The 14191-nt window shown below is 35.5% G+C and overlaps 1 protein-coding gene across 3 annotated transcripts in view; it reads right to left on the bottom strand.

The window, feature by feature from the left end:
• ESF1 (ESF1 nucleolar pre-rRNA processing protein homolog) overlaps positions 1 to 14153 on the bottom strand; it is a 74796-nt gene extending 60643 nt beyond the window's left edge. The window contains exons 1-6 of one of the 3 annotated variants that reach the window (XM_039219103.1): positions 14069 to 14153; positions 12161 to 12836; positions 5438 to 5829; positions 4820 to 4933; positions 2099 to 2199; positions 1001 to 1153 (exon numbers count right to left, since the gene is read on the bottom strand). In XM_039219103.1, the coding sequence (XP_039075034.1) occupies positions 1001 to 1153; positions 2099 to 2199; positions 4820 to 4933; positions 5438 to 5829; positions 12161 to 12794 (1394 nt within the window). In that variant the 5' untranslated portion in view covers positions 12795 to 12836; positions 14069 to 14153. Of the gene's footprint in view, positions 1 to 1000; positions 1154 to 2098; positions 2200 to 4819; positions 4934 to 5437; positions 5830 to 12160; positions 12837 to 13795; positions 14035 to 14068 lie in introns of those variants that run through there. The other 2 variants (XM_039219101.1, XM_039219102.1) reach the window with 2 other exon arrangements.
• Between the last annotated feature and the right edge of the window lie 38 nt (positions 14154 to 14191).

The following is a 14191-nucleotide window of genomic DNA, read 5'->3' as shown; positions in this document are numbered from 1 at the left end:
AAAAAAGAAGAAGAAAAGATCCTATATGTGTAAATCTTCCAGACTGAAGATGACTGAAAACTTTTAGCAACTATTGACTAAATCTTTCTAAAATAATATAGCTCCCCGATTCTTAAATAGGGTATTTGGAATCTAATTTTTTGTCATGTTTCAGGAACTCATGAGCACTACTGTTTCTTTAAATTCAAAGTGAACCAACAATGTAGGCCATCTATGACACAGTAATACACTCAGAGGCTGTTTAGATATGTATCCTCCTAAAATAAATGGCTCCAACGTAAAAAAAAAAAAAAAAAAAAAAAAAAAAAAAAAAGAACTGACATTAACAACCATCTAAGGGCTTTCAGTTCCGCGTCAGTGAAGCCTGTGCACATGGTGAAAATAACACTGAAGTCCAAAGACAATGATGGCAACACCATTCAATAACTGGACAGTAATTATGGCAGTACATTCCAAAGGAACTTTCTGTGATGACGGCAGTGTTCTACATCTGCTCTATCCAACATATGGCCGTTAAAGTACTTTAAATGTGTCTAGTGACTAAGCAAATGAATGATTTTAAAATTTTAAAAAATTTTAAATAGTCAGATGTGACTAGTGGCTACTGTATTTAGATAGCACAGATCTAGAGGTACCAGTTTATTAGCAAATTCCTTTGCCCCTACCTCCATGCTTTTTCTAAAGTTAATTCACTTGGTTCTTGGTTCTAAAAGAGAGCTGCGAAAGAAATATCACTGTATATAACCCATCATCCTAAAAACACAGCCAGTATGTTTGAAATTCAGGATATAAATGTGAGGTGACTCATACATAACACTTCAGCATTTCCTTGTTATAGTTTTCTTCGTTAAGAGTAATGCTCCACAGAATAGAGTTCACCCAAAGCAAAAAATCCTCTTTTACAAAATGAAACAACATAAAATACTATGAGTCTAATATTTTACTTCTTATAATGATTTTGTGCTATAAGATAAAATCGGTAAGACATATACTGGATTACCTTAGATCTATGAATGAACAACTACTTTCAAATTCCAGGCCATCACAATCTTCATAAATTTTACCAGCTGTTTCACGGGAATCACAGTCTACTACTGCGTAGTAGTACTTGAGTCGTTTGAATTGATAATCTCTCAGTTTTTCTCTAGAAGTCCTAAAAGGTAGAAAACTCATTAAGCTTAATTAGAAACACATATACCAATCTTCCTTTAAAAAACAAATGTAATTGTTTCAAGAAATTGTTTCATCCCAATCCATCTTTCTTTCATGACTCTGCCTTTATGGATGTTAATACTTAAGCTCTATTTATTATTTTGACAAGGCACAGACTAGGTATTTTGATTGAAACTTAGTATCTAGAAAAGAAGAGTGTAAGAATTACATGTGATTACCTAGAATTTTAACTCTTGAGTAGTCATTTTGCTAGTGCATATAGCCTCTCAAGTAAAACTGCTAAATAAGTTTGTTATATTATCATAAACTATGTTAGAAAATCATTAGTTCTAAGTGCAAAGAAATTCCTGATATTGTAAAATATTTATTCCAGATTTATGTGTTGTCAAGTCTAAATGGTTATAAATTTAATTTCATTTAACAACATACTGAGACTCTTCTTGGCTCTCTTCGGCCACCAATCTATTCAATCACCATTTTTATTACATGCGCATACAGCTCCACCTAGTGGTTGAAAAGCTACCTTGAATTTTTTTCTAGACCACATTATGATAAAAAAAATTATCACTATCTTTTTATTTAATCCTCAAATTTAAAAAAAATTATGTTTTGAAGGCAATTAGGGTTTCAATGCCACTATTATGGAAAGCAACTTCTCAGGGAAAAAAAAACCCCTAGTAATTCAGAGCAATGAAACTGAGAACTCTTTCAAAACTGTAGTAATTTGTGAATACAGAAATGTAAATACACAAAACGTTGTTGGAATAGTGTGCCACTTCTGACACTTTAATCTGCTTTTGCAACCTGCTTTAACGATGAATGGCAGGCAAAGCATAAACTTTAGTTACATTAAAGTGACCACAATTCTGAGTTAGTGACATGAATTTATAAGACTAAGTTTTATTATTCTCTAACAGCTTAATACCAGTCCTTTTCAGGGGCATCTTCAGGAATACTTAGTAACTCTACTGGTCCTTGAACTTGCTCTTCCTTCATTCTCTCCTTTCCAAATTCTGAAGGATATATCTAAACACAAAAAATTAAGATCAATACAATTTATTCTTTACCTTTCTTACAATATCCAGAACACCAAGAGTTACAACTGAACTCAATGAAAACAGCAAGGATGACTCACTTCCAACCCTACTATGGGAAGCTAAAACATCCTGGAATCTCCTTAAAAATAGCCGTTTTGGAATGAAACAGATGTGGAACTTGAGAACAAAAATAGAGTATTTCCCGCATACATCAATTGGGACAAGACGGTTCTGGGATCCAAGGGAAAAATTAAGAAAAGCAAACAAGAGTCTAGGCACTCAAGGAACTCAATGTAAACACACACATGAAAAATGAATGTTGATGCAAAATACACAAAAATTATTACTGAAGTACATAACACATAATAAACAAAAAATAATTTTTAATACTCAATTTATCTCTTATGTCATACCATTTATTCAGTATCTGTTATCCAATGCTTTCTTTTAAGAAATTCTTTAAACAGAGGGGCACCTGGGCGGCTCAGTGTGACTTCGGCTCAGGTCACAATCTCACAGTTCATGAGTCTGGGTTCTATGTGGGGCTCTGTGCTGACAACTCTGGGAGCCTGGAACCTGTCTCAGAATTCTATGTCTCCCTTGCTCTCTGCCCCTCCCCCACTCACACTCTGTCTCTCTTTCTCTCTCAAAACTAAACTTAAAAAAAGAAATCCTTTAAATAGAACTGAAAATAATTTTACCACATAGTTTAGATACAATGCTGTATAAAAAAAAGAATTCGCCCTCATTGGGATTTGGTTTTTTTTTTTTAAAGTTTATTTATTCATTTTGAGAGGAGAGGGAGCGTGCATGAGCACAAATAGGGGAGAGGCAAAGAGAGAGAGGGTGAGAGAGAGAAAGAGAGAATCCCAAGCAGGCTCCATTTTGTCACGGCAGAGCCCAATGTAGGGCTCAGACTCAAGAACTGTGAGATCATGACCTGAGCAGAACCAAGACCTGGACACTTAACCCACTGAACCACCTAGGTGACCTGGGATTTGGTATTTTTGCATGTTGGCTACTTTTGAGAGTCAAGAAATATAACTGTATTAATTTGTATATTTGTATTGTTTTGATACTACTGGGCTTAAGATACCTGTTAACTAAAACATATTTATTTATTTTTTTAGTTCTGTACAATATACCATTTACCAAATAGGGGATTCAAGTTTTTCCTACTAGTGAGTGGCAATAATAGGTTTCCACATAAGAGTTTTAAATATATGTGTAGTCACATCTGTTGATTCCTTTTCTATTTTCTAAGTCTAGAAATCCCTACTACACATTTCCTGAAACACAGACTTAATAAAACCACAATGCTATTTTATTGTTTCTGTGGCTTGATTTTTATTTTTTCCCCATACTTTATCTAGGGTTTATTTTGGGCTATTATGAAGTGAAGATCTGATCTAAGCTCTTCATACAAAAACTTGTCCATTTGTCCCAATATCAGGTATTCAAACATATTTTGGTCTAAATTATAATATAAATTATTCTATTTATCTATTCCATTCCATCTATTTGTCCCTCTATTTTTACCCAAACTTGTTAACTCACTTAGCAATATAAAAGATTTAGATGTTGTACCTGACAGGGTAAATCCTTTTATACTGGTACATTTTCCCAAAAATGCATTAGTCATGCTCACTTGTTTATTCTTTCAGATGATTACTGGTATCCTTTTTCTTTACTTTGATTTGAACTGAAATTATGGCTGAACTACACTAAATTTATAGAAGTGACATCTTTAAATCTTTAAACAGAATTATCATTTAGAGCTGTTTCAGGCACTACACTAAATACTGTATGTGAGTTTCTTTTCATTTCATCCTTACAATTACCCTAGGAAATGCTATTGTTGTATCCACTTGTCAGATAGAACACATTTGAGAGATTAATAAAATGCCCAAGATCACATTGCATATATCAGAATTAAGATCCGTATTTTTTTAAAATGTTTATTTATTTTGAAAGAGAGATCAAGCACGAGCAGGGGAGGGGCAGAAAGAGAATCCCAAGCAGGTTCAAGCTTGATGCAGGGCTGAATGCCACAAACTGTGAGATTATAACCTGAGCTGAAATCAGGAGTCGGATGCTTAACTGACTGAGCCACTCAGGTGCCCCCAGAATTGAAATGTGCATGCAGTCTGTCATACTGCAAAGCCTAGATTCTTAACCATTATACTTGCTCTCCAGAAATATGGTATCTCAAAATTTAAGTTTTTCAAATCTATCCAGTGATACCATTTACTTCACATATGTCATGTGTGTTTAGGGGAATTCCTAAGGACTTTTTTTCTTAATTAGTTACGATTTGAAGAATGCAATTAAAAAATTTTTATTTCACTCTGTCCCTTTATTAAGCTTTATATTGTAATAGCTTTTCAATTGATCTCTTTGGGTTTTTAAATTATGTACAATCACCTAACCCATCAATTGCAATAATTTTACTCCTTCCTTTCTTTTATATTTGTTATTCCAGTTTCATGCCTATCATGGACAATTGCCAGATTACTTTCTTTAAAAGGAAAAGTAGAACGTAAAAAAAAAAGAAAAATTAGATTTAAAATATTTAGAAGAATTTACTTCAAAATGAAATCAATTCTCACCTTTACAGAAAATATAACACCTTCTTTAGGTTTAAATGAATTAAACAAAGCCAGCAGATCTTTTGCTTTTAATCTGTCCCAGTCCATGTTGCAAACAGCTAATCGACGTGTAATCTTAAGAAATGAGAAAAATTAAATATTACATTATCTGCATCATTCCCCACACTTACAAAATATATAAAAAATGTAATACCTTCTTTCCCTCCAAATTCTGAAATCAATATAGTATTTATCTAAATAGTTTCAATATGTAGAAAACTTTGGTTCAGTCACACGTGGTAAAACTGTCAACAGATAAACACTTTCTCTTATATTGTTCTTAGTTCTTGGATCAGAACATGATAATCAGCTGACTTTTTAACAACCAAGTTTGTTAAGCTATTTTGCTTCCCATGCACGACCATGGAGGTTAAGTAGATCACAGTATAGCATTTCTAACAGGTGCTGTAGGAACTGAAATAAAAACTACCAGCTAAAACAATCAATTCCATTATCAAGAAGTTTTAATGAGAATCATTTCCAAAAAAGCTCTTCCCACCCAATTTAATGACATCAATTCTACCATCCATAAAAGCTACTTTTACTCTCACAAATAATCTTATTTATTCAAAAGTTCACCTCATCAGCCCGAGGAGCATCTTTATCTAATTCTCTCCACGCATGCTCAAAACCAGAGTCCTCTGGCAGTAAATCTGCCATATCTTCTTCATCTTCAGAACTAGTTTCTATATTTCCTTTACCCCTTGCAAGATCAGGGCCACTGTCACTTTCATCATCATTCTCACTAGTCTCATCTTCCTCTTCCTCATCATCATTTTCATTTCCATCAACATTTTCATCATCATCATCATCAGCTGAACTTCTACCAATGCCTGTAATTCCATCTTCAGATTCTTCATCACCTATTTCACTAGCACTTTCTGAATCTTCCTCCAGAGCATCTTTGTCATACATCTTACCACCTGTCAAGTTTTCATAACCATCACTGTCTCTTGCCATGAGCGGAACCACTGCAAAAAATATTAAAGGAGGGAGAAATTAAGAAAATGTAAACACAATTAAACTGAAACCATATTACTTTGACCTCAAATCCAATGAAAGTAATTTCTATGAAAAAGACTAAAAAAAACCCTAAATAGAGCAAAAGTTCATGCCTAAATTACTTAATAGAAATTTTGATATGTACCCATATGATACAAGTAGATTCACATATTCATGAATATGCGTGCTAGGTGTTCAATGTAAAATCATTGGCAACAGAAGTTATTAGTCAAGAGAACAAACTTAATAGTCACGTGACTAGATGAAAAGATATGGATCAAATAAAAACAATCACATCAATACACATAAAGAGCTACAGTAGGAGTCTCTAAATAAGTATAACTGAGGAGCGCATGGGTGGCTCAGTCAGTTAGGAGTCCATCTTCAGCTCAGGTAATGATCTCACGGTTCATGGGTTAGAGCCTCATGTCGGGCTCTGTGCGGACAGCTAGCTCAGAGCCTGAAGCCTGCTTCAGATTCTGTGTCTCCCTCTCTCTGACCCTCCCCTGCTCATGCTGTCTCTATCTCTCTCTCAAAAATAAATAAAACATTAAAAAATTTAAAAAAGTAAGTATAACTGAGTTGCTACTTGAAGAATGAAGGGGAAGTATTCAAGATTAGACTAATGAGGGAAATGTTCCAAGCATGAAGAAAAACAAATGCAAAGATCCACAAATAGGAAAAAGTTGGCAAGAATGTCTGGACTGCAGATAGCCAGGAGTCAAGTAAGAAACTGAAGAGTGAGGTACAGGCCATGCTTTCCAAAAACCATGTAAAGGTTTGTATTTTGTCACAGAGGCAGTGAGAAGCCACTGCTATGCTTTCAGAAAGAAAGACATCATCACATTTGCACTGTGAGATCACCTTGACTACACTGCAGAAACTTTTGACTGGATGGAGTCGAGAGGATGTGATTAGAAAATTAGAAGTGTAGTACAGTACTTCTACCAAGAGATGAAGATGGCACTAAATTGTTAGAAAGAGATACAAAGAGGTTAATGGATTAACCAGAGTTTCAGAGTCAGGAGTTAAAATCAACAGTAATTAAAGGGGTTTTGGTATGAGGCACAGAAGTTTTAGAAGTGTCAAAGATGAATCACAGCTTCTTGGCTTGAGGGCTAGCTGGATGGATGGATGAATTGATAGACAGATAAACATGGAATGTTGGAAAAGAAACAGTTTGCTTGTCTGGTAGAGGTACTGCATGAGTTCAGTTTTCAATCTGTTGAATCTGAAGTGCCTCTAAATCATCTAAGAAGAGATATCAAGAAGGCTGCTGGCTGTACGAGTTTACAGCTCAGAAAAGTTGTGTGCTGGAGATAAAATTTTTCACTTATTCATGTGCAGTGATAACAGAATGTTGAGATAAGGATGAGATCACCTATGCAGAGCAAAATGTAGGTTTTCTGCTAAATCCTGAACTTTGTAACTAACAGTTAACAATATATGAAGAGTGTTTTTAGCTGTTTTTACTTACACTGGATTTTTTTAGCCCTCAAAGCTCTGAGAAAGCTCATTTTCTATTTCTAAAACAACTCATGATTCTTTCTACTGTGGGTATGCATACATTGATAAACAGTATCTCACACATTTTATTCATCTTTAAGTTGGAGCTTATGTTTTCTTCTGCTTACAAGCTCTACTTGGAGAAATAAAGTATTAAAAGCTTAATGCTTGGAATGAAATTCAAACTTAGCTTTTTTTCTTGGTCCTATGATCTTATAATGGACATTCACTGACCTAGAATTTACTACTTTACTATGTAAAAGGTATTGAGCTCATGAAAGGAAAAAGGGAGATGGTTTGTAATACGATACCATGCTCTTGATGGTTCATATACAAAAAGAAATTGTTTACTGAACAATGAAGTTATGTTCTAAGGTAAAACGGAAGAGACACCTAAATTTACCTGCAGAGAGGTGTTTATAACAAGAAAGGCTACACAAAGATGCCATTTAAGACTAAATGAAAAGGAGTTCTGCTAGAGGGAAAAATGGGCTTCTATTTTATACTACAAGAGTGGGGGATTGTAAAAAATAACTAGCCAGTAGATGTGAAAAAGCCAAAAAAAGGCATTATCATAAGCTCTGTATATGGGATCAAATATCATCACCACAATAGTGAAGGAGAGTTACTATGAGGTAAGTATCAGAATTCACTTTTAGGCAACACACTCAGAAATAACACCTCAGAGATCTACCTTTATCTAATACTGCAATATTTGTCAAGCATCAGTCATTATTATTCCATATGCATGATTTCTGCATATCACTGATGTTTTTCTGTAATTTTTTAATTAAAAAAATTAGCTTGTTCTAAGTAGCTCTAAAGTCATAGATATGACGTACTGGTTGCATTTTTTTCCTAAATAACTATTTATTCCTAAATACACATGTATTAACATAAAAAATTGAAGTATCCTGTCACATACACCATGTTTTCACATATGACAATGGTATGTCTATCACACTTTGTGTGTGATTTGGGTTGTATAATAAATAGATACATGGAAGACTTAAAAAAAAGATCTAGTATTTTAATATTTTTGACAGTACAAGTACATTCAGAGTACTGATTTATCCAGTAAATATCTGCTAAGAGCCCACCATGTACAATGCTGGACAATGTAGGATTATCTCTATTCCTGGATGGTACTGCTCTACAGTAACTGTAAACAGTACTTAACTTGCTACTTTAAAAAAATGCTTTATTGCCCCTTCATTATAAAAGTAATGAACACTCATTCCAAGAAAAAAATTAAGAAAATACAGTTTAGGGCACCCTCCTACACTGTTGGTGGGAATGTAAACTGGTACAGCCCCTCTGGAAAACAGTGTGGAGGTTCCTCAGGAAACTAACAATAGAACTCCCCTATGACCCAGCAATAGCACTGCTAGGAATTTACCCAAGGGATACAGAAATGCTGAGGCATAGGAGCACATGGACCCCAATGTTCATAGCAGCACTCTCCACAATAGCTAAAACATGGAAAGAGCCTAAGTGTCCATCAACAGATGAATGGATCAAGAAGATGTGGTTTATCTATACCATGGAATACTACATGGCAATGAGAAACAATGAAATCTGGCCATGTGTAGCAACATGGATGGACCTTGAGGGTGTTATGCTGAGCGAAATAAGTCAGGCAGAGAAGGACAAATATCATATGTTTGCACGTATAGGAGGATTAGGAGGAACTTGACGGAGGAACAAGGGGGAGAAGAAGGGCGGAAATGGTGGGGGAAAAGGAGAGAGGCAAACCATGAGAGACTCTTGAATGCTGACAAAAACTGAGGACTGATGGATGTGGGAGGGAGGGGGGATGGGCATAGAGGAGGGCACTTTGGGGATGAGCACTGAGTGTTATGTGGAAAATAATTTGACAATAAACTATTTGTAAAAAAAATAAAAATAAAAATAAAAGGTGGGCTAAAGAAAAAAAAAAAGAACTTACAAGGCAGATAATAAATTTTAACAGTAGGAGAAGCGAGGGAGAATTTCCTCAAGAACATATCTGAAATAAAGTTGTTTTCATCTGACAATTAAAAAAAAAAAAAAGAAAATACAGTTTAATAAAGAAAATAAAAATGACTAGTAATTTTTCATGCAGAGATAGCTAGATGGCCATTTTGATATATAATTCCCTAAATTTGTTTTCTATGATAATCCCATTAATTTTTTAATTAGCTTGTCATATCATTTTTACTATTTTATAACTTATTTTCAAAACTTCATGTATCATAAATGTTTGGATATATCACAATTTATTTAATCAATCCTCTAATGGTTTATACCAATTTTACATTTCAAGAACAATGCTATGATGCATATTCTTTGCACATATGTCCAATAAAATAAGTTATCAGTACAAGTGCTGAGCATCAACATATCATAATGACACATAATACCAAACCATACCTCCTCACATCACCTTTACCTTGAACAAATCTTGCTGCTGTTCCTATTCTGATCTATTCTGCAATTTCAGTAACCAAACTCCTATCCCCTCTCCTTCCTCACATCACCTTCACCTTGTAGCACTTAAAAAGACCCCTGCACACAGAAGTTGGTGAAATGATAACTGACAAATGAATAATGAACAAAAGATGGTTATATACAAAGTCACTATTCCTTATTTACACCTAATGCCTTTCCAGACTATGGAAGTGATGTAAATTACTGGAAGCAACATAATGGGGTAGAAAGATTCAAAGACTTGAGTTGCAGGCCCAGCTCTGTGTATCCTAACATAAATCGCTTTAGCCTAGTTTCCTGATAAATCTATCCTAATTTCTCAAGCTCATTGAGAAAATTTGATGGAAAAAAGATATATAAAAAGATTTTATAAAATCAATCCAAAGGATTATATGAGTATGTTTTATTAATCCAATGCCCCACATCAAATGAAATTTAAAAGAGGCTAGACTAACTTACCTCACAAACTCAGCATCAAACAAATCTTGCTGCTGTTCCTATTCTGATCTATTCTCCAATTTCAGTAACCAAACACCTCAGTTCGCTGCCTGGTTCTACTGCAAATGGAATGAGACCCCACTCTGACCTCACAGTCCCTGCTATCTTGAATTCTATCCACTGCCTGATACCTCCTACCTTTCCAATGTAATCTCAGCCTGTCAAGACCTCTTGGACCCTTCCCGATGCCTATCCTCTTTGGATTTTATAGTCATGGCTAGCTTTTGGCTCACCTGAATACCAATTTTCAATTAATATCAACAACTGGCAACACCAACACTCAAAATTCCTTGCTGCTGGAGGTGACACAAAATTTTAATAAGCTAAGTAAACAAGTAAGCATGAACTAGAATCAGACATTTCTTAGTTCCAAACAACCACTTTTAGCTATTATCCACTCACCCCTTTAGACACCTTATTATCTAATCAAATGGGAATACTGATCTCTTCTGAATGTACCGAACCATATCTTTGCTCAAAAATTCCTTTCTATATGAAAGCTCTGGTCCCTCAATTTACTTTTTCCAAACACTATAGTACTTCCTCTCTCAATTTTTCTGATTGCCATATCTTGAGTGATCTCTTTCTCTGAATTCTCATAGCCCTCTGCTAAACATCTTTCATATACCACTTACCATTATTCTATCATATATTGTGGACCTAATTTCTTCTACTTTAGATCTGTGGTGTCCAGTATGTACCAGCAACCACTTATAGCATGTAAGCACTTGTAAATGCAGCTCATTCAAATTTTATACTAGAGACTAGTATGAAAATAGAATCTAAACTATACTATTAAAATTTAAGTTGATTACATATTGAATGAACTTTTTGATGTGTTAGGTTAAATATTATATGTTAATAAAATTAACTTCATCCTGGGGCACCGGGGTGGCTGTCAGTTAAGCATCGACTATGGCTCAGGTCATGATCTCACAGTTCGTGGGTTGGAGCCCCGTGTCGGGCTCTGTGCTGACAGGCAGCTCAGAGCCTGGAGCCTATTTCAGATTCTGTGTCTCCCTCTCTCTCTGGCCCTCCCCTGCTCACGCTGTCTCTCTCTTTCAGAAATAAGTAAAACATTAAAAAAATAATAAAGTAAAAAAATTAACTTCATCTGTTTTTTACTTCTTAATGTGTCAACTAGAAAATTCAAAATTATGCATTTTTCATATGCAGAGTTTATCAGGCTGTTATTTGCAAAAGAGGATCTGCAAAGGGCCAAGAAGGGCTGAAATCAAGGCCAAACTCCACTTAACAAGCTCTACACCCTGCAGGCATGTTATGTCTGCTCAGGGTAAATAAACCTAACTGCTTCACTCAATGATGCTGGCCCTTAAACTGTGAGCTTTGGGAGCTCTGCATGTCCAAAAGGGCATAACTTTTTCTAACTTGTAAATATCATAAAAGTAGTAGTAGGCCTAAGATGGGGGCCCATGTCTTACTCATGTTTATCTGACACATTACAAGTTACTTACAAGTAGCTGAATGAAGCATGAACTTTACTAACCCTTTTCAGACACACCTCTTCTTAGTATGTGATGACAACATATAAGGCTTTATCTGGTTAGAGAATATGGTTCTCACTAGGCCCTACCACAAATCAAAATCATTGTGTGGCCTCAAGTTTTTCTCTCCTAGCAAATAATAGCACCAAATAAAAAATTAATAATCACTATCCGGTATTTTTCTTTCAGAGCTTTATACTCCCAAATAAGCATTTGATCATTCCCATTATACTATAAAAATACATATTACATGTCTCCTTAAAAAAAAAATCAGTATAAAAATAATTTAATATCAAAGAATCTGCAATTCTTCCCAACAAACCTGATAGCATTTCTCTTCTTGTCTTAGAGTACTTGACCTTTGGAGATTTCGTAATTTGAGAGATGCCCAAGTCTACTGTGTTTACTTTTCCTTTGGGACATGAATCTGTACTACGTTGAATGTTTTTTTCCCCTTTTGTGCTTTTTTGTGTAAAGTCTTCTCTGTCTTTCTTAGGACTTACTTTTGAATCTACCTTCTTAGATTTGCAAAACTTTTCCATTTTCTGAACCCTGTCAGAGTTATCCAAATCATCTTTATCTCCAGAATCCTTTTCATTTTTTTTCTTGCCTTTTTTCTTTTTCTCAACTAGATTTTTTGATTCTATTTTGTTAGTCCTGGTTTTTTTCTTCTTCATTTTCTTTTGGTTCAATGCTTCATCATCTTCATCAGACAGATCTGAATCAGAATCCGAAAGGTCATAAAAACGTTTCAAGTCCTCTGTAGTGCTGTGGTTGATGGGGCGTCCTCTTTTATCCACAGCATAATTCAACTTGAACTTTTTGTCATGAAACATTGCTCGAAATCTCTTGTCAATTTTGACTTTCCGATCCTTTTCTGGCATTTCCCAAAATCTTGGGTCCTTTGTAACCCTCCTAAACCGCTGGTCACTCATTATTTCTTGTTTGGATGCCATTTTTAAATGCTGGACTGAACAAATGCTTGAAGAACTCAAATACTAAAAAGCAAGATAAATGTTACAATAGTGAAGTTAGTAATATAAGATGCTTTGGGAAAAAAATATTAATTAACATCTTCTTAGTTAAATGTAAATAAAGTTAACACATCCAATTTCATTTCCCAAACTTATTCGTAGTCACATGCAGAAGAGCAAAAACAATCAGAATATCCTCTTTTGATTACAGAGCATTTGGAGAAACAAATTTAAGGAAAAAACAAACAGAATTCCAGGGCTTTACTAAGGGAGGCAAATGCTTACTAACCAATCGCACTCACTTAAAATTTCTACATTTCTTTTTATACACCTTTACCTGTTACAAGTTAAACGCTAATGTAATCAAAAGTTTCCCAAGCCTCAGTTGGTCTCATTTGTTTTTTTCACATTCTGGTTCCATTCTCTCTGTTAGTCTTTACCTTATGCTATTCTGGACAGCCCTAAGTTCTACAGGGCTAGGGTCCTAACAAAACAAACCCAAATCAATTAGGTTTAGCTCACAAAGTTCCTTCTTTAAATTTGACCATTCTTCAAAAATCAGGTAAAATGTCGTCCAAGTTACCACTTCTATTTTTTCTTCTCATTCTATAAGTGACTAAGGCCCAAATAAGTTGAGACATATTAGACGCTGTGGGTGGGTGAGAGATCAGTATTGTTCCCTTCAAAAAACTCACTAATGGTTTGGCATCTCAATTTGATTTCTGTAGAGCTAATCATACAGGGTAGTAGTGCTTTGTTTTGAAAGTAAGGCTTATATCTTTTCCCTTAAATTTGAAAACAATTTTTATATACCAAGAAAATCAAATGATTCAATGATACATTTACACACTTAATCATTTAATCCTCTGTACAGATGAGTACGGAATAGATGTCTCATCCAGTTATTAAGTGTAAATACTAATGCTTACATTGAAAGCATTCGATAAACGGCAGATACTCAGAGAAGGGCGACCTGACCTCACCTTCTTTCCCGTAGACCACTCTTCCCTCTACGCACCCTCTAACGCGGAGAACACCAGGTCCCAGAACGACGATCTTCTACCCAACCCCAAACCTCAGGGCGCAGCTACTGGGCTGCGGTCCTTCAAAAGGACCCTCCTGGGGAAGACCAAGGAAGTCTGAAAAACGAGACCGGAATGGCAAGGGAAAAGGGCATAATCCCTCATGAATCGGAAGGAGACCCTGTCAGAGTTTCGTTCGGGGTCCCCTGCAGCCCGTTTTGAAATCAAACTCACCTCCTCGGAGCACTCGCCGCGTCTCACTCACATGCCACACAGTCCCACAATCCTCCGCGGGACGCTCCGCAGGGACGGCGAGAGAACTGGTCCAAACTACTTCCCCTTGCCCTCTACGGCGAC

This window comes from Hyaena hyaena, unplaced genomic scaffold, assembly GCF_003009895.1.
Source record: "Hyaena hyaena isolate Hyena2069 unplaced genomic scaffold, ASM300989v1 scaffold_789, whole genome shotgun sequence".
Classification (NCBI taxonomy): Eukaryota; Metazoa; Chordata; class Mammalia; order Carnivora; family Hyaenidae; genus Hyaena; species Hyaena hyaena.
This window is presented reverse-complemented; position numbering and strand designations above follow the sequence as displayed.